General features: G+C 44.9%; 1 protein-coding gene and 1 long non-coding RNA gene across 5 annotated transcripts in view; one reads left to right on the top strand and one right to left on the bottom strand.

The window, feature by feature from the left end:
- Positions 1 to 12,120, bottom strand: part of LOC311148808 (vesicle-associated membrane protein 4-like) — a 34,293-nt gene extending 22,173 nt beyond the window's left edge. Inside the window, exons 1-4 of one of the 4 annotated variants that reach the window (XM_084185793.1) lie at positions 11,993 to 12,120; positions 4,230 to 4,334; positions 3,232 to 3,278; positions 3,050 to 3,100 (exon numbers count right to left, since the gene is read on the bottom strand). In XM_084185793.1, coding sequence (XP_084041919.1) covers positions 3,050 to 3,100; positions 3,232 to 3,278; positions 4,230 to 4,295 — 164 coding nt within the window. In that variant the 5' untranslated portion in view covers positions 4,296 to 4,334; positions 11,993 to 12,120. The other 3 variants (XM_084185792.1, XM_084185791.1, XM_084185790.1) reach the window with 3 other exon arrangements.
- Positions 10,942 to 19,538, top strand: LOC311148809. The gene is made up of 3 exons (XR_014614952.1): positions 10,942 to 11,069; positions 12,118 to 12,623; positions 16,292 to 19,538. It is a non-coding gene; the product is annotated as an uncharacterized lncRNA (long non-coding RNA).
- The last annotated feature ends 6,381 nt before the right edge of the window (positions 19,539 to 25,919 follow it).

Genomic DNA, 25,919 nt, shown 5'->3' with positions numbered 1-25,919 from the left:
CTGCTCCTCGCACCAAGGCAGTGGTGCGTGCTCCCAGTCCGGTAAGGTCCGTGCCTGCTCCTCGCACCAAGCCAGTGGTGCGTGTTCCCAGTCCGGTACGGCCCGTACCGGCTCCCCGCACCAAACCAGTGGTGCATGTCTCCAGTCCGGCACGGCTCGTGCCTGCTCACTGCACCAAACCAGTGGTGCGTGTTGCCAGCCCGGTACGCCCCGTACCTGCTCCCCGCACCAGGCCAGTGGTGCGTGTTCCCAGTCCGGCCCGGCCTGTTCCTGCTCCTCGCACCAGACCAGTGGTGCGTGTCCCCAGTCCGGCCCGGCCCGTTCCTGCTCCTCGCACCAGACCTGTGGTGCTTGTCCCCAGTCCGGCCCGGCCCGTTCCTGCTCCTCGCACCAGACCTGTGGTGCGTGTCCCCAGACCGGCTAGTGGCATTTAAGAGGACGACACGCTTCTTTTGAGCCTAAAATTAAGAAAATTAGCGCTAAATTGTAGGAGTAGCCCCTCCCACAGCTGAGAGTCATCACTCATCACTAAGCTCAGGATCCTGGGACTGAACAGCTCCCTCTGCAACTGGATCCTGGATTTCCTGACAGCCAAACCCTGATGGTGAGGGTAGGAAACAACACATCTGCCACGCTGACCCTCAACACATGCATGCTTAGTCCCCTCCTGTACTCCCTGTTCACCCACGACCGTGTGGCCTCGCACGACTCCAATACCATCATTAAGTTTGCTGACGACACAACGTTGGTAGGCCTAATCGCCGACGACAAAGAGACAGCCTATAGGGAGGAGGTCAGTGACCTGGCATGTGTGGTGCCAGGACAACAATCTCTCCCTCAATGTCAGCAAGACAAAGGAGCTGATCGTGGACTACAGAAAACGAAAGGCCAAGCACGCCCCCATCCAAATCGACAGGGCTGTAGTGGAGCGGGTCAAGAGCTTCAAGTTCCTCGGTGTCCACATCACTAAAGAATGAACATGGTCCACACACACCAACACAGTCGTGAAGAAGGCACGACAATGCCTCTTCCCCCTCAGGAGGCTGAAAAGATTTAGCAAGGGCCACAGACCTTAAAGAGTTATACAGCTGCACCACTGAGAGCATCTTGACTGGTTTGCCAACTGCTTGGCATCCAACTGAAAGGCGCTACAGAGTGTAGTGCGTACGGCCCAGTGCATCACTGGGGTCGAGCTCCCTGCCATCCAGGACCTCTATACGAGGCGGTGTCAGAGGAAGGCCCTAAAAATTGTCAAAGACTCCAGCCACCCAAGTCACAGACTGTTCTCTCTGCTACCGCACGGCAAGCGGTACCGATGCACCAAGTCTGGAACCAACAGGACCCTGAACAGCTTCTACCCCCAAGCCATTAGACTGCTAAATAGTTAACCAAATAGCTAACCGGACTATCTGCATTGACCCTTTTTGCACTAACTCTTTTGACTCATCACATAGGCTGCTGCTACTGTTTATCTATCCTGTTGCCTAGTCACTTTACACCTACCTATATGTACATATCTACCTCAATTACCTCGTACCCCTGCACATCGACTCAGTACTGGTACACCGTGTATATAGCCAAGTTATCCAAGCTCATCCAGGATGGCACATCAATGCGAGCTGTGGCAAGAAGGTTTGCTGTGTCTGTCAGCATAGTGTCCAGAGCATGGAGGCGCTACCAGGAGACAGGCCAGTACATCAGGAGACGTGGAGGGGGCCGTAGGAGGGCAACAACCCAGCAGCAGGACTGCTACCTCCGCCTTTGTGCAAGGAGGAGCAGGAGGAGCACTGCCAGAGCCCTGCAAAATGACCTCCAGCAGGCCACAAATGTGCATGTGTCTGCTCAAACGGTCAGAAACAGACTCCATGAGGGTGGTATGAGGGCCCGACGTCCACAGGTGGGGGTTGTGCTTACAGCCCAACACCGTGCAGGACGTTTGGCATTTGCCAGAGAACACCAAGATTGGCAAGTTCGCCACTGGCGCCCTGTGCTCTTCACAGATGAAAGCAGGTTCACACTGAGCACATGTGACAGACGTGACAGAGTCTGGAGACGCCGTGGAGAACGTTCTGCTGCCTGCAACATCCTCCAGCATGACCAGTTTGGCGGTGGGTCAGTCATGGTGTGGGGTGGCATTTCTTTGGGGGCCCGCACAGCCCTCCATGTGCTCGCCAGAGGTAGCCTGACTGCCATTAGGTACCGAGATGAGATCCTCAGACCCCTTGTGAGACCATATGCTGGTGCGGTTGGCCCTGGGTTCCTCCTAATGCAAGACAATGCTAGACCTCATGTGGCTGGAGTGTGTCAGCAGTTCCTGCAAGAGGAAGGCATTGATGCTATGGACTGGCCCGCCCGTTCCCCAGACCTGAATCCAATTGAGCACATCTGGGGCATCATGTCTCGCTCCATCCACCAACGCCACGTTGCACCACAGACTGTCCAGGAGTTGGCGGATGCTTTAGTCCAGGTCTGGGAGGAGATCCCTCAGGAGACCATCCGCCACCTCATCAGGAGCATGCCCAGGCGTTGTAGGGAGGTCATACAGGCACGTGGAGGCCACACACACTACTGAGCCTCATTTTGACTTGTTTTAAGGACATTACATCAAAGTTGGATCAGCCTGTATTGTGGTTATCCACATTAATTTTGAGGGTGACTCCAACTCCAGACCTCCATGGGTTGATAAATTTGATTTCCATTGATAATTTTTGTGTGATTTTGTTGTCAGCACATTCAACTATGTAAAGAAAAAAGTATTTAATAAGATTATTTCATTCATTCAGATCTAGGATGTGTTATTTTAGTGTTCCCTTTATTTTTTTGAGCAGTGTATAATTAATCCAAAGAACTCATAAAAAAATATTTTCAGTCATATTTGTTAATGGTGCAGGAAATTCAATATTAAGAAACAAGGGAATTACGTATTTTGTTTATAATTTCTAATATGACTCAAGCACCCCTCCCAAACACACACACACACACACACACACACACAGACACACACCAAACACACACACACACACACTCACGCACACACACACAAACTTACTGTCTGATTTTGTCATTTCCGGCTCCAAATCTGGGTCCAGTTGGTCCCCTCCTGAAAGACAAGCATACAGATAATCTGTTGGCTCCACATACACAGCCTTACATCCCAATGTGGGCTCTGTTCGAAGGCAGAAATAGGTAGTCATTTCAGACACAAACAATGTATATGGGATTATTACTCACAGGAAGAAGTCCTCCTCTTCATCAGAGTCTTCCTCCAACAGGTTCCTCTGTGAGAGGTCAGAGGTTAAGAATCAGACACATCCCTCCCATTAGGCTCCTCCAATTTAGCCCCTCTCTCAGACCACTCCTCAAACAGTCCTAGCTAAATTCTTGTTAAGAGAAATTGCATTTAGCTAAGAAGCTATTTTTGTTTCTTTTGACCATTTTAATTGAAAATGATCACAGTAAAGCACTTAATTGTTACCCAGAAATGATTTGATATCGAGATAAAAACGGCTGCATTTATTTAATTATATAAATATATTTCTTACTGCATATAAATATATCTCAGGTAACTGGAGGAATGTAATCCATATGATAATAATGACTTAAGCCTTTATCTGAGGAGTGGTTCAAATGCCCTTTCTGCCTCTCCACTACCCATGTTCCATCCTAGCCATCTGACTGCATGTCACTGCTCTGCTCTGTCCAACTCCTGGATGTTTGGGCCCAGGAGCCAGGAGAGGACTGGGAGCTATTATCAGAGAAGAGGGGATGGAGAAAGGAGGATGGAGAGGGGTGTGTGTGTGTGTGTGTTTCTCTTTGATCTCAGCTGAACACAATAACACAATGCTGAGACAGAGGAGGAAGGTGTCCTCTCTGAACCTCAGGGAAGGGTTCCCGTCTCCCTGCAATGTCCCTCTCTTAACGGGGCGGCAGGTAGCTTAGTGGTTAAGAGCGTTGTGCCAGTAACCGAAAGGTTGCTGGTTCTAATCTCCGAGCTGACTAGGTGAAAAATCTGTCGATGTGCTCTTGAGCAAGGCACTTAACCCTAATTGCTCCTGTAAGTCGCTCTGGATAAGAGCATCTGCTAAATGACTAAAATGTAAATGTAAAATGTTAACATCTCTCTCCCCTTGTTTTTCATTTCAGGTCTTAAATGCACTGGGGAAACAAATGTTTTTGTAAACGTGACTAATAGAAACCATTGAACCTGACTCCCTCCACCTGGGTCTCACCCTCTCGCTGCGTATGGATCCGGTGACCTCTTCATCGTTGAGGTGTCGTTTAAACTTGGGAGGCATGTTGGCGTCTTCAGGCTGCTCCTCCCGCTCTGGTTCCCTCTGTAGGACAGGAGGAGAAACACACCCGTCAGAGAACTCACACACACACACACAATACTGTCTGCTACAGTACAGTAGCAACACTGGTCGTACTGGGGGAGCAGGCTTTTGCTCCAGCCAGCACTAACACATCTGTTTCCAATAATCAACCAATCATAGATCATTCTTGATAAGTAGAATCAGGTGTGCAAGTGCTGGGCTGGAAACAAAAGCCTGCAAAGTGTAGAGAGTCCTCCAGGTGACCACTGCTGCTACAGTCATCATACCAGCGCCAGACAAATACCAAATATGCCCAGCACATACTCAACACCAGCTTACTGTCCAGATGGTTCTGTCCAGATGGTTATCACATCACATATATAGTGTGACACAGTTGGCATGCCTGCTTGAGTCTTTACACACTTCTAAGTCCAACACAACCTCTTATGTTCAGAGTAACGATTGAGTCTGGTTCCTCTCAAGGTTCCCTGAGTCTTTACGCCACTGCTAAATCCACAAACTGAGTATGCCAAACATTAGGAACACCTTCCTAATATTGAGTCAATCTCTCCTCCACTTTGAGCCATTATTAATGTTAGCTCTCTGGTACATCCAAGGGCCAGCCGTGCTGCCCTGTTCTGAGTCAATTGCAATTTTTCTAAGTTCCTCTTTGTAGCACCTGACCACACGACTGAACAGTATAGTAAATGATTTGTCCCAAATACAATGCTTTTAGTTTTTGAAATATTTAGGACTAACTTATTCCTTGCCACCCATTCTGAAACTAACTGCAGCTCTTTGTTAAGTGTTGCTGTCATTTCAGTCGCTGTGGTAGCTGACGTGTATAGTGTTGAGTCATCCGCATACATAGACATACTTTACTCAAAGCCAGTGGCATGTCGTTAGTAAAGATTGAAAAAAGTAAGGTGCCTAGACAGCTGCCCTGGGGAACACATACGTTTTTCCAGCAACAGACTATGATCGATAATGTCAAAAGCCGCACTGAAGTCTAACAAAACAGCCTCCACAATATTTTAAATTATTTTTATTTTTTAGTCATTTAGCAGACACTCTTATTCAGAGCGACTTACAGGAGCAATTAGGGTTAAGTGCCTTGCTCAAGGGCACCGACAGATTTTTCACCTAGTCGGCTCGGGGATTAGAACCAGCGACAATTCGGTTACTGGCACAACGCTCTTAACCACTAAGCTACCTGCCGCATTAATTTCTCTCAGCAAATCATCAGTCATTGTGTAAGTGCTGTGCTTGTTGAATGTCCTTCCCTAAAAGCGTGCTGAAAGTCTGTTGTCAATTTGTTTACTGTGAAATAGCATTTTATCTGGTCGAACACCATTTTTTCCTAAACTTTACTAAGGGTCGGTAACAGGCTGATTGGTCGGCTATTTGAGCCAGTTAAGGGGGCTTTACTGTTCTTAGGTAGGGGAATAACTTTTCCTTCCCTCCAGGCCTGAGAGCACACACTTTCTAGTAGGCTTAAATTGAAGATATGGCAAATAGTAGTGCCAATATCGTCCGCTATTATCCTCAGTAATTTTCCATCCAAGTTGTCAGACCCCGGTGGCTTGTCATTTTTGATCGACAATAATACTTTTTCACCTCTTCCACACTTACTTTACGGATTTCAAAATTACAATGCTTATCTTTCATAATTTGGTCAGATATACTTGGATGTGTAGTGTCAGCGTTTGTTGCTGGCATGTCATGCCTACGTTTACTAATCTTGCCAATGAAAAAATCATTAAAGTAGTTGGCAATATCAGTGGGTTTTGTGATGAATGAGCTATCTGATTCAATGAATGATGGAGCGGAGTTTGCCTTTTTGCCCAATATTTCATTTAAGGTGCGCCAAAGCTTTTTCCTATCATTCTTTATGTAATTTATCTTTGTTTCATAGTGTAGTTTCTTCTTCTTTCTATTCAGTTTAGTCACATGATTTCTCAATTTGCAGTATGTTTGCCAATCGTTTGTACAGCCAGACCTATTTGCCATCTCTTTTGCCTCATCCCTCTCAACCATACCATTTTTCAATTCATCATCAATCCACAGGGATTTAACAGTTTTTACAGTCATTTTCTTAATGGGTGCATGCTTATTAGTAACTGGGATAAGCAATTTCATAAATGTGTCAAGGGCAGCGTCTGGTTGCTCATCATTACACACCACTGACCAACAAATATTATTCACATCAACAACATAGGAATCACTATAGAACCTCTTGTATGACCTCTTATAAACTCTCTTGGAACTTTGGTTTTCCTAGACATGGCTACTATATTGTGATCACTACATCCGATGGATTTGGATACTGCTTTCAAACAAATGTCTGCAGCATTAGTAAAGATATGATCATTACATGTTGATGATTTCATTCCTGTACCCGTTGATTGATAACCTGAACCAGGTTGCAGGAACTAGTTACAGTCTGAAGCTTTCTCTTGAGTGGCCAGCCTGATGAAAACCAGTCAATATTTACATCACCCAGAAAGTATACCTTTCCATTGATATCACATATATTATCAAGCATTTTACACGTTATCCAGATACTGACTGTTAGCACTTGGTGGTCTATAGCAGCTTCCCACCAGAATGGGCTTTAGGTGAGGCAGGTGAACCTGTAGCCATATTACTTCAACAGTATTTAACATGAGATCCTCTCTAAGCTTTACAGGAATGTGTTTCTGAATATAGAGCGCAACACCGCCCCCATTTTTCCGTATTTTCTGTAAATGTTATAACCTTGTATTGCTACCACTGTATCATCAAAGGTATTATCTAAGTGAGTTTCATAGATTGTCAGAATATGAATGTCATCTGTTACTAGCAAATTATTGATTTCATGAACCTTGTTTCTTAAGCTACATATGTTAACGTGGGCTATTTTTAACACTTTTCTGGGATACTTGATTATTTTTCTTGCTTTACTGGGAAGTTTAGCAGAGGTAGACATACTCAGATTATTTTTATTAGTGCAGGGTTAGCTGCACACGGTGGACTTCCTACTAGGGAACACCACCTCAGTGCTAACAGTTTTACTCTGGTTCATAGGCATATGATTACTGCATACAATAGCTGTAGGATCAGCAGAGGCATTCCGGGCAGTAAGAGGGACATAAATTAGGTTATTTAGATTGTGTCTTCCAACGCCCCTAGGATAATGTACATTTGCTGAATCATTATGACAACTCAGCGACACAATGGTAGGGATTAAATGAGCTGGACTTGGGTCATTGATAAGTCATTGTCTCAATGCAGCCTTATAATGCTGTGAAAGGATCCAGGAACCCAAATGATTTGGGTGGATCCCATCCTCCTTATAATACGAGCTTTGTTTCCAGAAGGTATGAAAATTGTCAATAAATGTTACACCCACAGAGCTGCAATAGTCTCGTAGCCAGTTTGGAGGGCTAAAAGTCTGCTGAACTGTTCAATGCCACGATTTAGGGAGGGCAGAGGGCCAGATATTATGAGGCATTTGTTGGTGTCAAGCAGAGACCCAATCAGTTCTTTAAAATCCATCTTCAGCTGTTCTGAGCTGCCCTTCATAATGTCATTTGACCCCACATGAACCATGACAGTATCAGCCCCCGGTGACTGACTCACAGCCTCGGGAAGCAACCTGGTGATATCCTGAACTTTTGCCCAAGGAAAACACAAAGTATTTGCCCCAGGTACAGATATATGCCTCACCATCGAACTCCCTATCACAATCGCCGGAATGATCCGGCCTCTGCCGTGTCTCGAAGCAGATTGCGAGGCCGGAGCCACAGAACTCACCTGACAAGAGGGCTGCTGAGACGCCGGCTGCATGCAGGCCACAACCACCAAAGGGACAGAGCTCTGATACAGAGAGTACGGCCCAGCGGAGGGGGGCCGCGGTGGTCCAGGCTGTGCCCAGGCAGTTGATTGACTAGGACAGGGAGAGGTAGCTGGAGGGTCATCCGCAGCCATGGAGGGAACACCCAAGCCCCCGACAGAGGACAGCTGGTACAGGGGCTCAAAGAGATTTGAAAGGTCTTAAGCCCAGACGCAGGGGAAGAAGGCAGGCACGCCGAGAACAATTATTCTCCTTCTTTCTGGTTCCGACACGCATCCATTTACGCTCACCTGGAGTCGAACAGTGAGCAGCCATTTTCTGGTTCAAGCTAGTAGAGGGCTGCAGTGGCAGAAATTGATCATAGTCCAGGAAGGTCCCATTATGATCCTCTTGGATGTTTTGATAGGAAGCATTTAAAGATGCCGATATTCTCATAGAATCCTTATTCAGTTCAAGGCGCTTGGTCAAATGTTTTATTTTTTCATGAAGAGTAATAATCCTTTCTTTAGCTGCATCAAGTTCAATACATTTTTCACAAATGAAGGTATCCATCGGACCTTTCCCCGTGACAACAACGAACATGTCGCATATTATACATTGAATAGCTTGCGAGTCCCCAGCAGATTCAAATGAGTTTTCACTGCTGCACGCGGACAGTCCAAAGGATAAAACATTTCCCTCCATGGCCGCGGACGCCCCCACCAGCACCCCGCACAACTGCGTTGTTGTCTGTCTCTCGTTGAACGTGAGAGCGAGAGAGAAGCGCAGGGGGGCGGGTGATGTCTGGTCGGTTATCAGTAGCAGGTCGCCGGCTGTTCCTTTCTACGCACCGGCCCGGCTGAGTGTTTGTGTTCGGTGTAGCCTCTCAGAGCTGTGTCAGGCGTGTCCCCAGTGTCTGTAGTCGTGGGGGACCATTATTGATACACACAGGGAACTGTTGAGTGTGAAAAACCCAGCAGCGTTGCAGTTCTTGAAACAAACCGGTGCGCCTGGCACCTACTACCATACCCCGTTCAAAGGCACTTACATTTTTTGTCTTGCCCATTCACCCTCTGAATGGCACACATACACAATCCATGTCTCGATTGTCTCTAGGCTTTAAAATCCTTCTTTAACCAGTCTCCTCTCCTTCATCTACACTGACTGAAGTGGATTTAACAGGTGACATCAATACATGATCATAGCTTTCACCTGGATTCACTCGGTCAGTCTATATCATGGAAAGAGCAGATGTTCCTAATGTTTTGTACACTCAGTGTATATGGGAACACTGGTCATGTTATGTCAAACAAATATTTAAGTGTAACAGCAGACAGAGCAGTCAAGAGAGGAGTGGGGTTTGTGTGTGTGAGGGCTGCAGGCTGGTAACAATAACAGGTGTTGAGTATGAGAGCAGAGAAGAACTGAACACTTTACCTAAATCTTCAAAACATATAGAACTCATTTAGAGTTTTTAAACAAGCATATTCAGTAACAGAACCATTCCAGTGTTATACCATTTCCCCTAACCCCTAACCTAGAGGGATTCTGTCAGGCTTGCCAGGATGTGATGTGGGAGAGTTAGGCCTACTTATGTGTGGGTGGTGCTGTTGGACAGGCTTTTAAACACTATGTTCCATTTCAGCAGAGTGGCCTTAATTGTTATTCTGAGGTGCTCCTCTCTCCTGCCTGTTCCCCGTTAAGGGGTGGTACGTGGGAGCAGTTTTATTGGGGAGCAGGGTTTGATTTAACACTTCTGGCTGGCTATGCTGTGGAAACAAGCTCCCTCAGGGGAGGGCTCCTGTGTCCATTCTCTGCTGCCTGTACTGTACCTCTTAATGGAGTGTCTTTCTCTCCTCCCTCCGTCTCCTCCCTGGTTCCTCCTCTCTCTGCTCTCCTCCCTCAGCCCTGTCTCTTTCTCTGAACCACGGAGTAGAAAACATGCTGTTCCTCCAGCTAGCCTCAACCATCCCTGTTCCCAGATCAGTTGAGTACCTGGGAGTGCATCAAACCCAGCCCCAGGAACATAAAACCCAACCCCTGCTGCTCAGTGGAACAAAGGCCTCCTGTGCAGCCCCTGAGTTGTACAACCAAACATCAAATTGTCCCACTGAAACTGAAGTCAAATGCATTTAGGCCAGGAGAGACAGCGCGAGGCAGGGGGGCCCGCCTCATGGAAGAGGATATACTTCCTTTTCCCATCCAAAACCCATCGCCTTTTCATACTTTTATGCTGCACATGAATTGGGGACAATAAAGATTTATTGAATTGAACTATATGTCTAAACACATCCCGCCTCTCCTGTCCTCACAGCTTCCACCCCAAGACTATCTCTCCTGCCCCAGCCTCTCCATCCAAGTTCATCCAGTCCCTCTGGTACCATTGAATCCAGCTCAGACTCTGCTTTTCTCAGCGTCTCCTTCTGGCAGTGCAGTTGGAAAAGGGCCGTTCCGTGGCCAGGAGCAGAGTGGAACGTTCTGGTAAACAGAGGAGGAGATAGTGGCAGGGGACAGGGCTCTATCTCACGCAACTACAGAGAAGAGAGAGAGATGCACAGAAAGAAGAGAAAAGCCAAGTCTATCAGATCTGGGTTGCAGATATGTAAGTATGCAGCTTTGAAAAAAGCACTTTAAAGGCACAATCTGTAACATCATGTTGTGGTAAGCTGTTTTGGTTATCCAAAAATCTATGTAGAAAAGAGGGATGGATGGAAGAGGGAGATGGAGAGGGGAGTGTTTTTGTGTGTTTAGTTTCACCCTTGAGTGTATGGACTTTGTCCCAATGCCACAGGGGACAGTGACACTACAGATTGTGCCTTTAAAAATCAAATGAGGAAAAAGCAGGAATCAGCTGAGAAGATGTAGCCTATGCCTAGTATCTAAATGGCGGATGGTCATCAGCTACAAGGGGAACGATGAAATGACAGACAGCCTCATATCTGGTAAGAAAGTAAACAACCGGTTTAGGCAGCCATGATCAAAGGTTTATCTGAAGGAAGTGAAACTCTGATATTCTGTTTATCTGAGAGCATAGTTCACACTTCACATAGCGTATGCATAGTGTATGATACAGGAGTTGCCTAAAGCAGTAACAGACTAGCATTAAGACATGCAAGGCCTAGCCCAGAAGTTCCTATATGCTGTCCCTTGGACAACATAGTCACATACAAGTTTTTGAAGTGCTTTATTTCAGTCTGTATACCAGAAAGCTGGTATGGCAGTGATGTATTAGGCAATGCTAGGCCCTGCTGCACAGCTGTGCTGCAGTTTACCATGGTATTTGATGCTCACAGTCTTCAATGGATTACATCTATCTAGCTAGCACTCTAAATAAAATCCAGTTGACACACTGACACATCTCTGATTAGATGACAGAACCAGTAACATTAATCCTTTGACATCAACAACACTGATTGTGTAACACCAGCCAGCCAGCTAACGTTAGCTAGTTACAGCAGCTATCCTCAGCAATTAGTCATCAAGAATACTAGAGTGAGCCATATCATCTTACAGTCATGCCACCTAGCTAACTAAATCTGAAATATCGAGAAAGCCAGACCGACATTGTCTTCTGTGAATGGTAAATGTATGTCAGCTATCAGAAATGACAGCCAGCTGAGCTGGTTTAGCTAGCCAGTTGGTTAATTGGCTAACTAGCAAGCTAACACTATCAGGACTATTTGAATTAAACAAATACGATGTTTACATAATTTAGCTTTCAATCCAATCTAAAATATTCGGTTATGTCTACCATTCATTAAGATGAATATGCCGACAGGCCGCTGGCGACGACGTTCATATCATAGCCACACAGAAAACACACAGCTGTAATGTTAGCTAGCCAGCAAGCTAATGCTAACGATACCTGCTGTTTTCGTTGAATCCACTCTTGACACAGACGCCCACGACCAAACAAGCTTTGTTCATCAATACAGGATCACAATGTTCTGTTTCGCTTTCTAAAATAAATCAATGCATTTTTTTTTTCAGCTGATGGTTGCTACAGTGATGCTCTTCCAATCCTTCCTGCTCTCTCTGATCAGCTGACCAGCAGGAAGCTGGAGAGGACCCTAAGCTCCTGCCCAGTCTCTCCCAGATGTGTGACAGCGTCAATCAGAAGATTGGCACAATCAAGTAAATACAATTGGTGGAACACTGAAATGCTGAAAATGAAAATAGAGAGAAATGGCTATGCTTTGGAACCTTCATAGGTGTAAGTGCTCTGGGGGTGACCATGGCTCAGACATTTACATGTTAGTCATTTAGCAGACGCTCTGGACTTAGTGCATACATTATTTTTTCATACTGGCCCCCCGTGTGAATCGAACCCACAACCCTGGCGTTGCAACTGAGCTACATCCCTGCCGGCCATTCCCTCGACAACGCTGGGCCAATTGTGCTCCCGGTCGCGGTCGGCTACGACAGAGCCTGGATTCGAACCAGGATCTCTAGTGGCACAGCTAGACCACTGCGCCACTCGGGAGTCATGCCTACTGGTAATTCATTTTTTGCTCGTTTTGAGCCCCACATTTTTTGCTAAAAATAAATATTTGGGCATTAATACATGTCACATATCAGTTTGTAAACAATGTAAAAAATATATATATACAGTGGGGATAAAAAGTATTTAGTCAGCCACCAATTGTGCAAGTTCTCCCACTTAAAAAGATGAGAGAGGCCTGTAATTTTCATCATAGGTACACGTCAACTATGACAGACAAAATGAGAATTTCTTTTCCAGAAAATCACATTGTAGGATTTTTAATGAATTTATTTGCAAATTATGGTGGAAAATAAGTATTTGGTCAATAACAAAAGTTTCTCAATACTTTGTTACATACCCTTTGTTGGCAATGACACAGGTCAAACTTTTTCTGTAAGTCTTCACAAGGTTTTCACACACTGTTGCTGGTATTTTGGCCCATTCCTCCATGCAGATCTCCTCTAGAGCAGTGATGTTTTGGGGCTGTCGCTGGGCAACACGGACTTTCAACTCCCTCCAAAGATTTTCTATGGGGTTGAGATCTGGAGACTGGCTAGGCCACTCCAGGACCTTGAAATGCTTCTTACGAAGCCACTCCTTCGTTGCCCGGGCGGTGTGTTTGGGATCATTGTCATGCTGAAAGACCCAGCCACGTTTCATCTTCAATGCCCTTGCTGATGGAAGGAGGTTTTCACTCAAAATCTCACGATACATGGCCCCATTCATTATTTTCTTTACACGGATCAGTCGTCCTGGTCCCTTTGCAGAAAAACAGCCCCAAAGCATGATGTTTCCACCCCCATGCTTCACAGTAGGTATGGTGTTCTTTGGATGCAACTCAGCATTCTTTGTCCTCCAAACACGACGAGTTGAGTTTTTACCAAAAAGTTCTATTTTGGTTTCATCTGACCATATGACATTCTCCCAATCCTCTTCTGGATCATCCAAATGCACTCTAGCAAACTTCAGACGGGCCTGGACTTGTACTGGCTTAAGCAGGGGTACACGTCTTGCACTGAAGGATTTGAGTCCCTGGTGGCGTAGTGTGTTACTGATGGTAGGCTTTGTTACTTTGGTCCCAGCTCTCTGCAGGTCATTCACTAGGTCCCCCCGTGAGGTTCTGGGATTTTTGCTCACCGTTCTTGTGATCATTTTGACCCCACGGGGTGAGATCTTGCATGGAGCCCCAGATCGAGGGAGATTATCAGTGGTCTTGTATGTCTTCCATTTCCTAATAATTGCTCCCACAGTTGATTTCTTCAAACCAAGCTGCTTACCTATTGCAGATTCAGTCTTCCCAGCCTGGTGCAGGTCTACAATTTTGTTTCTGGTGTCCTTTGACAGCTCTTTGGTCTTGGCCATAGTGGAGTTTGGAGTGTGACTGTTTGAGGTTGTGGACAGGTGTCTTTTATACTGATAACAAGTTCAAACAGGTGCCATTAATACAGGTAATGAGTGGAGGACAGAGGATCCTCTTAAAGAAGAAGTTACAGGTCTGTGAGAGCCAGAAATCTTGCTTGTTTGTAGGTGACCAAATACTTATTTTCCACCATAATTTGCAAATAAATTCATTAAAAATCCTACAATGTGATTTTCTGGATTTTCTTTTCTCAATTTGTCTGTCATAGTTGATGTGTACCTATGATGAAAATTACAGGCCTCTCTCATCTTTTTAAGTAGGAGAACTTGCACAATTGGTGGCTGACTAAATACTTTTTTTCCCCACTGTATAATTGAGTTAATAAAGCTGCATACAAACATGGTCTCTTTTTTTGTTTTCTTGAGGAAGGCAGCTCCAAAATGCAGGTGTTTCAGCCTAGCTCAGTGCTTTCTGTGGTGGTAGGGCAAGCCAACAGAACATACATAGCATGGCCCCGTGATTGGCTCAGTGTTCTGTCACTCATGGGGACACTATGTCACCTCAAGTCTAAGGGGAGACCTCGAGAATTCAAGCCCCATGGGTGCTGCCATAGAGTTACATTAGAAGTGCTCATCCAAGAAGGCTCAAGGTCATTGGCCACAGATAAAATGACGTCAAATCACGTTATATGTACAGTAGCTTTGATTGGACTGATCAGCAGTGGTAAGATGTTGGGACTGCTGTTGGGACAGCTTTATGTCGACCCTAACAGTTTGTGGGCACCGTTTGTCACCGTTATAGTGCAATTAATGTATTGTTTTGTGTTGTTTTGTGCAGTGGCTTTGCTGGCATGCATCCCACTTGTTTTTTCGTTTTTCCCCACCAAGATTTACATGCTAAAGAGTGTGGTGAAGGGTGGCAAAGATGGTGAGAGATTCCTAAAGAGGAAAAGTAATATATGGCCATATATATACTTTGTTGTTTCTTGTATCTACTGTAGATGAGATGGTGTAGACTATTTTAGGTTTATAATTTGTGATGTACAAATGTTGAAAACGCACAGAAACCTATCTAATTATGAATGTTTATTTGCATACACTATAGTTGTGGCTGCCCATAAGGTTATGGAATCACATTGTATTTATAAAACATGGTTTAGATATTGTTGTTGTAATCAATGACTGTATATGGTATATAATCCACTATTATTTTAGGCTGAAACCTCGTTTTGCACATCGTTTTGCATCTCCCCTCCCCTCAGCAACACACGCCAACAACTATAACTGTTTATTCTCTTGTCTCTCTGTTCTCATAAACAGGGATGTGGTGTACACAAGCACATTATCTATAGAAAATTTTAGAGTTGAAATGGTTATCTGAGTCATGCTTACCTTTTATGTTGAAATTGTAACATTTAAATGTGTAAATTGATTGAGTGAAAACTGTTAGCGACATAGAGATGACTGGGTTTGCGGCTATACAAGGCTAGCCCATGGAATAAAATAAGAAAAAATGGCACCAGATAATATTCTGGGTTGAACTTATTGATTTATAGCACCTCTGAGGTAATATTGTGGTTTATTATCTACTCTGTTTACATGTTCTAGGCCCTGACATCTCCCCACCCAAGTGTTATATGTTACAGAGTTGTATATGCTAACGCTAAGCTAACTGCGCTAACGCTAGCCTGTCAAGCCTATAGGGTTGCTATTAGCTTAGCAGCTACCATTAGCTGGCTTACGCCTCGATCACACCGACAACGTCATTGCATTTTGGTACACCAGAAGTACATTCATTTCCAATGGAACGCTGTGTTTGCCTTGCGGCATTGCATTGCAGAGGCAGTTGCAATGCGTTCTGCGTGGTGCATACGTTGGATTTATTGAACGTATGTGTCAAACTGTATGCATAGACGGCTTGACAGAAATGGTAGCAGAAGGTGAATGATTAACTTTTGTTGCACACATATCCAGATGATGCTGCGTACCATTTTGCACAATAACACTGTTGGTGTGATTGAGGCGTTACCGTTAGGTGGTTTATGGATAATTTAGCTAGTAAAAGGTAAAACAGGCTTCTTTATATGCGTATTCCTTTTTATTGAAACATAATACATGATTGTTAACTTTTATAACATAGTACATGATTGTCAACTTTTATATCATCTGAGGTTTAGATACATAATGAGAAGGTATATTTTTCAATACAAGTCAATGTATTAGCTAATATGACTATTTTAAATACAGAGGATGTATTGTTACTGTACTTACAGTACTTTCTAGTCTTTTACAGCATCTGAGTTAATTATTTATGTTTTGCAGATCGAAATTCACCCACAGCGGAGTTGTCAACCGTGATGGAGAGATCTTGGAGCTTGGAGTGGGCAGGCCTTCCCCGGGAGGAAGAGCAGCTCCTTTTGTTGAGATCATGGCTAGGAGGGGCTCGGCCTTGGGAGTGAGGGAGTAGCTTTCTCAGCCTTCGGGGTGAGGGAGTAGCTTTCTCAGGCTCAATAGAATTTAGTCTCCAAATTCGAAGAAGATCCAATCACTTTGGATCACTTTTTGGGGGGGTCTCCAACGCAGAATCAACATGTCTGAGATACATCGCCTGTGAAAAGAGGCTACTTCCTGTTTAATCAAACTAACACTGTTTCGGATGAGAATATCTGTTCTACTCATTCTAATTCTATGGGACAGTCGTTATATGTATGTAATATTTGTAGAGTTGTACAGTTAAGTCACCTTCAGACATACAGTACCAGTCAAAAGTTTGGACACACCTACTCATTTTATATTTTATATTCTTCAAAGTACCCAGCCTTTGCCTTGATGACAGCTTTGCACACTCTTGGCATTCTCTCAACCAGCTTCATGTGTGCCTTGTTAAAAGTTCATTTGTGGAATTTCTTTCCTTCTTAATGCGTTTGAGCCAATCAGTTGTGTTGTGACAAGGTAGGGGTGGTATACAGAAGATAGCCCTATTTGGTAAAAGACCAAGTCCATATTATGGCAAGAACAGCTCAAATAAGCAAAGAGAAACGACAGTCCATCATTACTTTAAGACATGAAGGTCAGTCAATCTTAACATGCAATTAGTCCTGGTAGCCATTTGATTAACTGTTCAGCTATCTTATGCCTTGGGGGTAGAAGCTGTTAAGGAGCTTTTTGGTCCCAGACTTGGCGCTTCGGTACCGCTTGCTGTGCGGTAGCAGAGAGAACAGTCTATGACTAGGGTGGCTGGAGTCTTTGACAATTTTTAGAGCCTTCCTCTGACACCGCCTGGTATAGACGTCCTGGATGTCAGGAAGCTCGGCCCCAGTGATGTACTGGGCCATACGCACTACCCTCTGTACCACCTTGCGGTCGGATGCCGAGCAGTTGCCATACCAAGCGGTGATGCAACCAGTCAGTATGCTCTCGATGGTGCAGCTGTAGAACCTTTTGAGGATCCTGAAATATTTTCAGCCTCCTGAAAGGGAATAGGCATTGTCGTGCCCCCTTCACGACTGTCTTGGTGTGTTTGGAACATGATAGGTCCTTAGTGATGTGGACACTAAGGAAGTTGAAGCTCTCGACCCCGCTCCACTATAGCCCTGTCGATGTGAATGGGGGCGTGCTTGGCCCTCCTTTTCCTGTAGTCCACGATCAGCTCTTTGTCTTGCTCACGTTGAGGGAGAGGTTGTTGTCCTGGCACCACACTGCCAGGTCTCTGACCTCCTCCCTATGGGCTGTCTCATTGTCGTTGGTGATCAGGTCAACCACCGTCGTGTCGTCGGCAAACTTAATGATGGTGTTGGAGTCAATCGTGGGTGAACAGGGAGTACAGAAGGGGACTAAGCACGCACCTATGAAGGGCCCCCGTGTTGAGGGTCAGTGTGGCGGATGTGTTGTTGCCTACCCTCACCACCTGGGAGCTTGGAGAGCACTATGGTGTTGAACACTGAGCTGTAGTCAATGAACAGCATTCTCACGTAAGTGTTCTTTTTGTCCAGGTGGGAAAGGGCAGTGTGGAGTGCAATAGAGATTGCGTCATCTGTGGATCTGTTGGGGCAGTATGCGAATTGGAGTGGGTCCAGGGTTTCTGGGATGATGGCGTTGATGTGAGCCATGACCAGCCTTTCCAAGAATTTCATGGCTACAGATGTGAGTGCTACAGGGCGGTAGTCATTAAGCCAGGTTACCTTGGCATTCTTGGGCACAGGGACTATGGTGGTCTGCTTGAAACATGTAGGTAGTACAGACTGGGTCAGGGAGGGGTTGAAAATGTCAGTGAAGACACTTGCCAGCTGGTGAGCGCATGCTCTGATTACGCGTCTTGGTAATCTGTCTTGCCCTTCGGTCTTGTGAATGTTAACCTGTTTAAAGGTCTTACCCACATCGGCTACGGAGAGCGTGATCACACAGTCGTCTGGAACAGCTGGTGCTCTCATGCATGGTTCAGTGTTGCTTGCCTCGAAGCGAGCATAGAAGGCAGTTAGCTCATCTGGTAGGCTCGCATCACTGGGCAATTTGCGGCTGGGTTTCCCTTTGTAAGCCGTGATAGTTTGCAAGCCCTGCCACATCCGACGAGCGTCATAGCCGGTGGAGTAGGATTCGATCTTAGTCCTGTATTGACACTTTGCCTATTTGATGGTTCGTCTGAGGGCGCAGCGGGATTTCTTATAAGCGTCCGGATTACTGTCCCGCTCCTTGAAAGCGGCAGCTCTAGCCTTTAGCTCAGTGCAGATGTTGCCTGTAATCCATGGCTTCTGGTTGGGATATGTACGTACGGTCACCGTGGGGACAACGTCGTCGATGCAATTATTAATGAAGCCGGTGAATGATGTGGTATACTACTCAATGCCATCGGATGAATCCTGGAACATATTCCAGTCTGTGCTAGCGAATCACTCCTGTAGCGTAGCATCGGACCACTTCTGTATTGAGCGCGTCATTGGTACTTCTTGTTTGAGTTTTTGCTTGTAAGCAGAAATCACAAGGATAGAGTTATGGTCAGATTAGCCAAATGGAGGGCGAGTGAGAGCTTTGTACGCGTCTCATTGGAGTAAAGGTGATATAGAGTTTTTTCCCTCTAGTTGCACATGTGACATGCTGGTAGAAATGAGGTAAAAACGGATTTCAGTTTTCCTGCATTAAAGTCCCCGGCCACTAGGAGCGCACCTCTGGATGAGAATGTTCTTGTTTGCTTATGACCTTATATAGCTCGTTGAGTGCGGTCTTAGTGCCAGCATCGGTTTTTGGTGGTAAATAGACAGCTAAGAAAGATGAAAAATAGTGTGATCTACAGCTTATCATGAGGTACTCTAACTCAGGCGAGCAAAACCTTGAGACTTCCTTAATATTAGAGATGACGCACCAACTCACTGGTTTGTTCGAGGATCTATCTGGCCAGGGTGAGCTGTTTTCAGATGAAGGGAGAGATCCGAGAAAGAGAGAGTTTAGTCCCTGGGACCCTGGGACTAAACACCTCCCTCTGCAACTGGATCCTGGACTTCCTGATGGGCAGCTCCCCGGTGGTAAGGGTAAGTAACAACACATCTGAGCGGAGCGCCAAGTCAACGTCCAAAAGGCTTCTTAACACCTTCTACCCCCAAGCCATAAGACTGCTGAACGGCTAATCAAATGGCTACCCAGACTATTTGCATTGACCCCCCCCCCCTTTTTTTTTTTTACACTGCTACTACTTGCTGTTTATTATCTATTATCTATGCATAGTCACTTTACCCCTACCTACATGTACAGTCGTGGTCAAAAGTTTTGAGAATGACACAAGTATTGGTCTTCACAAAGTTTGCTGCTTCAGTGTTTTTAGATATTTTTGTCAGATGTTACTATGGTATACTGAAGTATAATTACAAGCATTCCATAAGTGTCAAAGGCTTTTATTGATAATTACATGAAGTTTATGCAAAGAGTCAATATTTGCAGTGTTGACCCTTCTTTTTCAAGACCTCTGCAATTCGCCCTTGCATGCTGTTAATTATCTTCTGGGCCACATCCTGACTGATGGCAGCCCATTCTTGCATAATCAATGCTTGGAGCTTGTCAGAATTTGTGGGTTTTTGTTTGTCCACCCGCCTCTTGAGGATCGACCACAAGTTCTCAATGGGATTAAGGTCTGGGGAGTTTCCTGGCCATGGACCCAAAATGTCGATGTTTTGTTCCCCGAGCCACTTAGTTATCACTTTTGCCTTATGGCAAGGTGCTCCATCATGCTGGAAAAGGCATTGTTCATCACCAAACTGTTCTTGTATGGTTGGGAGAAGTTGCTCTCAGAGGATGTGTTGGTACCATTCTTTATTCATGGCTGTGTTCTTAGGCAAAATTGTGAGTGAGCCCACTCCCTTGGCTGAGAAGCAACCCCACACATGAATGGTCTCAGAAAGCTTTACTGTTGGCATGACACAGGACTGATGGTAGCGCTCACCTTGTCTTCTCCGGACAAGCTTTTTTCCGGATGCCCCAAACAATCGGAAAGGGGATTCATCAGAGAAAATTACTTTACCCCAGTCCTCAGCAGTCCAATCCCTGTACCTTTTGCAGAATATCAGTCTGTCCCTGATGTTTTTCCTGGAGAGAAGTGGCTTCTTTGCTGCCCTTCTTGACACCAGGCCATCCTCCAAAAGGCTTCGCCTCACTGTGCGTGCAGATGCACTCACACCTGCCTGCTGCCATTCCTGAGCAAGCTCTGCACTGGTGGTGCCCTTATCCCGCTGAATCAACTTTAGGAGACAGTCCTGGCGCTTGCTGGACTTTCTTGGGCGCCCTGAAGCATTCTTCACAACAATTGAACCTCTCTCCTTGAAGTTTTTCTTTTTCCTTTTTTTTTTTTAGTCATTTAGCAGACGCTCTTATCCAGAGTGCATACCTTATTATTATTTTTTTCATCATAAGTTCTTGATGATCCGATAAATGGTTGATTTAGGTGCAATCTTACTAGCAGCAATATCCTTGCCTGTGAAGCCCTTTTTGTGCAAAGCAATGGTGATGGCACGTGTTTCCTTGCAGGTAACCATGGTTAACAGAGGAAGAACAATGATTTCAAGCACCACCCTCCTTTTAAAGCTTCCAGTCTGTTATTCTAACTCAATCAGCATGACAGAGTGATCTCCAGCCTTGTCCTTGTCAACACTCTCACCTGTGTTAACGAGATAATCACTGACATGATGTCAGCTGGTCCTTTTGTGGCAGGGCTGAAATGCAGTGGAAATGTTTTTTTGGGATTAAGTTCATTTTCATGGCAAAGAGGGACATTGCAATTAATAGAAATTCATCTGATCACTCTTCATAACATTCTGGAGTATATGCAAATTGCCGTCATAAAAGCTGAGGCAGCATACTTTGTGAAAATTAATATTTGTGTCATTCTCAAAACTTTTGACCACGACTGTACATATTACCTCAATTACCTCGACTAACCTGTACCCCCGCACATTGACTCGGTACCCCCTGTATATAGCCTCTTTACTGTTATTTTATTGTTGCTCTTTTATTTTTTACTTTAGTTTATTTAGTAAATATTTTACTTAAAACTGCATTGTTGGTTAAGGGCATGTAAGTAAGCATTTCACGGTAAGGTCTACACCTGTTGTATTCGGCGCATGTGACAAATACATATTGATTTGATTTCAGATATTGAGAGAGAGAGAAAGTGAGGGAGAGATCAGAGAGATCCTTCTTCATATCCAAGGAGCACCTGTCAGTGCTCTCCTGAGTGGCGCAGTGGTCTAAGGCACTGCATCGCAGTGCTAGCTGTGCCACTAGTGATCCTGGTTCGAATCCAGGCTCTGTCGCAGCCGGCCGCGACCGGGAGACTCATGGGCAGCGCACAATTGGCCTAGCGTTGTCCAGGGTAGGGGAGGGAATGGTCGGCAGGGATGTAGCTCAGTTGATAGAGCATGGTTGTGGGTTCAATTCCCACAGAGGACCAGTATGAAAAAAAATATATGTGTATTCACTAACTGTAAGTCGCTCTGGATAAGAGCGTCTGCTAAATGACTAAAATGTAAAATGTAAAATGTAATGGTCTTTACAAGATAACTGGGACATTTCCTCCTGAGCTGGAGGTCAGCAAAGGTCAAAGCCATCTCTCTCTGAAGCGCATTATATCACTAGCCCTCCTATCTCCCCATCAGCCCTGTTATATACCAAGCCCCTTCCCCCAGCCAAGTGGTGTTATATCCCTACCCCCCTATCTCCCACCAGCCCTGTTATGGCCCCAGTGTGTGAGGCTATGACCGATGCTAGCGCACTCACAGGTCGTCTCACAGCCTAGCTGCTCTGAGTAGGGTAATGGTAGTCAATATGAAATTATGTCCTCACTGAACACTGCTATGTACCAAAACACACTCCAGATTCTAAATCTGAAAAAAAGTCTGTAAATTATAATCACTGACAGTATAATGTAAGGTGTTGAGGGAAACAAAACTTTCCATTTGACTTTTTTCATCACGTTTTCATCATGGATCTATGTCTGGTAATTGATTTATCCGGTGGTGTGTTTACCAGTCCCCTCAATGGGAAGAGAAGATGTCATATATTCTACTCTATGCCAAAACACACGCCAAACAAAACAATGTACTGTATATATCTTTACAGTCTATGATAAACACACACTAAACAACCTTTAAAGTAATTGTCCAGTGAAAATCTCACTTTTAAAAGTTCATAGTCTGCATTTTAAAAATGCTTACTATTTCCTCATAGAGTATGATGTCATACTCCTTGAGGAGGATGAGCTGACAAATCAGCGGTCTACTCGCATTCATATTTTTTATGACCTGTATACGCCCACACCATTCCAACACAGAAAAGCTGCTTTTTAACATACTTAATTACAATTTTTGGGAAGAAAACTATTTCACTCATATTGTAATTCATTATAGGTCATATTTCATAGAAATCTGGAAACACTGGACAGTTACTTTAATTTCAGGTATTTATGTAAACAGACAGATGTGACACGTGCACACTCACTCACACACACTCAAGCATGCATGCATGCACGCACGCACACACACACACAGATGTTTATGTAGACTGGATGTGTCTGTGTCCTGCCTAATAAAAGGCCAGGGATTACGATGTGTTTAACAGGATTCTCTACCTTTTCTAGCCTCCTCACAGAGATTTATGTGGGCTGAGGCTGTAATGTTCACAGAGTTACATGAAAGCCATTGTTCTCCAATTCCTAGAATGTTCTCTCCACATAGCAGTACCTGGATAGATGTTGCGTAACTAACTTGAATGGAGCATTTTCTGAACAATTGTTGACTAACAGCTGAATCAATGCATGGTGTTATAACAGTGTTATTTTCATCATCCCTCTTCATCTTTGTAGTGGCTGTTTACCAGCAGGGAATTGGATGTAGTGTTAAAGTCCCTCCAGTCAGTAATTCCTGGTATGTGTAAGGGCCTTGGTCAGGGAGGTGACCAATAACCTGATGGTCACTCTGACAGAGCTCTAGAGTTCCTCTGTGGAGATGGGAGAACCTTCCAGAAAGACAACCATCTCTGCAGCACTCCACCAATCAAGCCTTTATGGTAGAGTGACCAGACGGAAGCCACTCCTCAGTAAAGGCACATGACAGCCCGCTTGGAGTTTGCCAAAAGGCACCTAAAGACTCAGACCATGAGAAACAAGATTCTCCAGTCTGATGAAACCAAGATTGAACTCTTTGTACTGAATGCCAAGCGTCAAGTCTGGAGGAAACCTGGCACCATCCCTACGGTGAAGCATGGTGGTGGCAGCATCATGCAGTGGGGATGTTTTTCAGCGGCAGGGACTGGGAGACTAGTCAGGATCGAGGCAAAGATGAACAGAGCAAAGTACAGAGAGATCCTTGATGAAAACCTGCTCAGGACCTCAGACTGGGGCGAAGGTTCACCTTCCAACAGAACAACGACCTTAAGCACACAGCCAAGACAACGCAGGAGTGGCTTCGGGACAAGTCTCAAAGTCCTTGAGTGGCCCAGCCAGAGCACGCTCTTGAACCCGATCGAACATCTCTGGAGAGACCTTAAAATAGCTGTGCAGCAACGCTCCCCATCCAACCTGACAGAGCTTGAGAGGATCTGCAGAGAAGAATGGGAGAAACTGCCCAAATACAGGTGTGCCAAGCTTGTAGCATCATACCCAAGAAGACTCAATGCTGTAATCGCTGCCAAAGGTGCTTCAACAAAGTACTGAGTAAAGCGTCTGAATACTTATGTAAATGTGATATTTCAGATTTTTGCATTCTCATTATGGGGTATTGTGTAGAATGATGAGGGGGAAAAAATAAATAAATTTTAGAATAAGGCTGTAACGTAACAAAATGTGGAAAAAGGCCAAGGGGACTGAATACTTTACGAAGGCACTGTAGACTGGATGTGTCTGTGTCCTGCCTAATGTAAGTCCAGTGATTACAATGTTTTTAACAGGATCCACTACATTTCTAGCCTCCTCACAGAGATTTCTAAGGGCTGAGGCTCGTAATGTTTACAGAGTTCCATGAAAGCCATTGTTCTCCAATTCCTAGAATGTTCTCTCCACATAGCAGTACCTGGATAGATGTTGTGTAACTAACTTGAATGGAGCATTTTCTGAACAATTGTTGACTAACAGCTGAATCAATGCATGGTGTTATAACAGTGTTATTATCATCATCCCTCTTCATCTTTGTAGTGGCTGTTTACCAGCAGGGAATTGGATGTAGTGTGAAAGTCCCTCCAGTCAGTAATTCCTGGTATGTGTAAGTGCCCAGACTGGTGTGTCTGATGGCTGGTTCCTTATCAGGAAGGAGAGGCATGATTTCTCATGCCTCAGCTTTCAAAAGCAGACATCAATAACATGTTTACCAGTACCTCTCTCCAAACATACACGTGACGTGGGTGGATGGGAGACAGGACAGACAGAGGTATTTCCACTGGATCAGGAAAAGAGGAACGCTGTTGTGTTTAATTGTAGGGAGGGAGGTAGAGGAATGAGAGCGATACCACCCGTCTTCATGAGTTCTCTTCATCGTTAGCCCATCGGGGGGCAGAGAGGGTTAGATGTGGTGTAGACGGGACAGTCTGTCCTAGCCTCCTGAATACTTCCCCTCTCTCCGGGGTTGGCTTCCAAACATACCTCACCCTGCCTGCTGCCGTTTACACCTGACTCTTACAATGGCACTTTCTCAAATGAAACCCTATTCCCTAGTGCACTACTTCTGTCCAGAGCCCTTTGTGTAAAATAGTTTAAGTTGACAGATCCAAAAGATTGTGATGAATAAAAGTTTTGGTTCAACCCACATGTTTTAGTGAAAGGGACTCCTGAATGAAGCGGTCCAAGGTCCATACTGTTGGAGAATCACTTCAACATGAGGCAGTAGTAGGACTTAATGGACAAAACAGTTGATCATCCACATTCCTACTAAATCCTGGCCTCTCGGTTTCCACCCTCCCTGGACGTGTGTGCAAAGTGTGTGTGAGGAGTTTTGTTTCCAACCTGCCTGAGAAAGAGGATTAAGTTCTTGACCAACCTGGTCTCAGAGCATTTCGTATTATTCGGTACATAAAACCAAGACACTCCATTTTGTATGATATGTTACATTTCGTATGGTATGTATTAATTTGTGGATGGCCACGATTTACAATTCGTATGATGTTACGAATTGCAATTTGCTGAATGTCGGCAAGTTTTATCTAGCTTCATTCTTCTCCCACTTCCCGCCACTGGACTTCCTCTCCTCACTATATTTGGTGGTGAGTGTAAGTTCTAAACAGATGCTTCAGATTTATACATCCTGTGAGACATCTTGCGCCCACCTGTGGGTAAATGTTGTATTTTGCCTCCTACGGTATTAGTCTTGATATTCCATCTAGATACTGACATCTAGTGGTGCTATCTGTAACTACATGTTGGTTATTTGAACTGAATCATGAGTTAACAGACTGAAGAATAAACTACCACAGTCACAGGTTTACT

This window comes from Coregonus lavaretus (genome assembly GCF_964263955.1).
Source record: "Coregonus lavaretus genome assembly, chromosome: 21".
Lineage (NCBI taxonomy): Eukaryota > Metazoa > Chordata > Actinopteri > Salmoniformes > Salmonidae > Coregonus > Coregonus lavaretus.
Note: the sequence above shows the minus strand (reverse complement) of the source record. Positions and strands in the feature narration are given on the sequence as shown.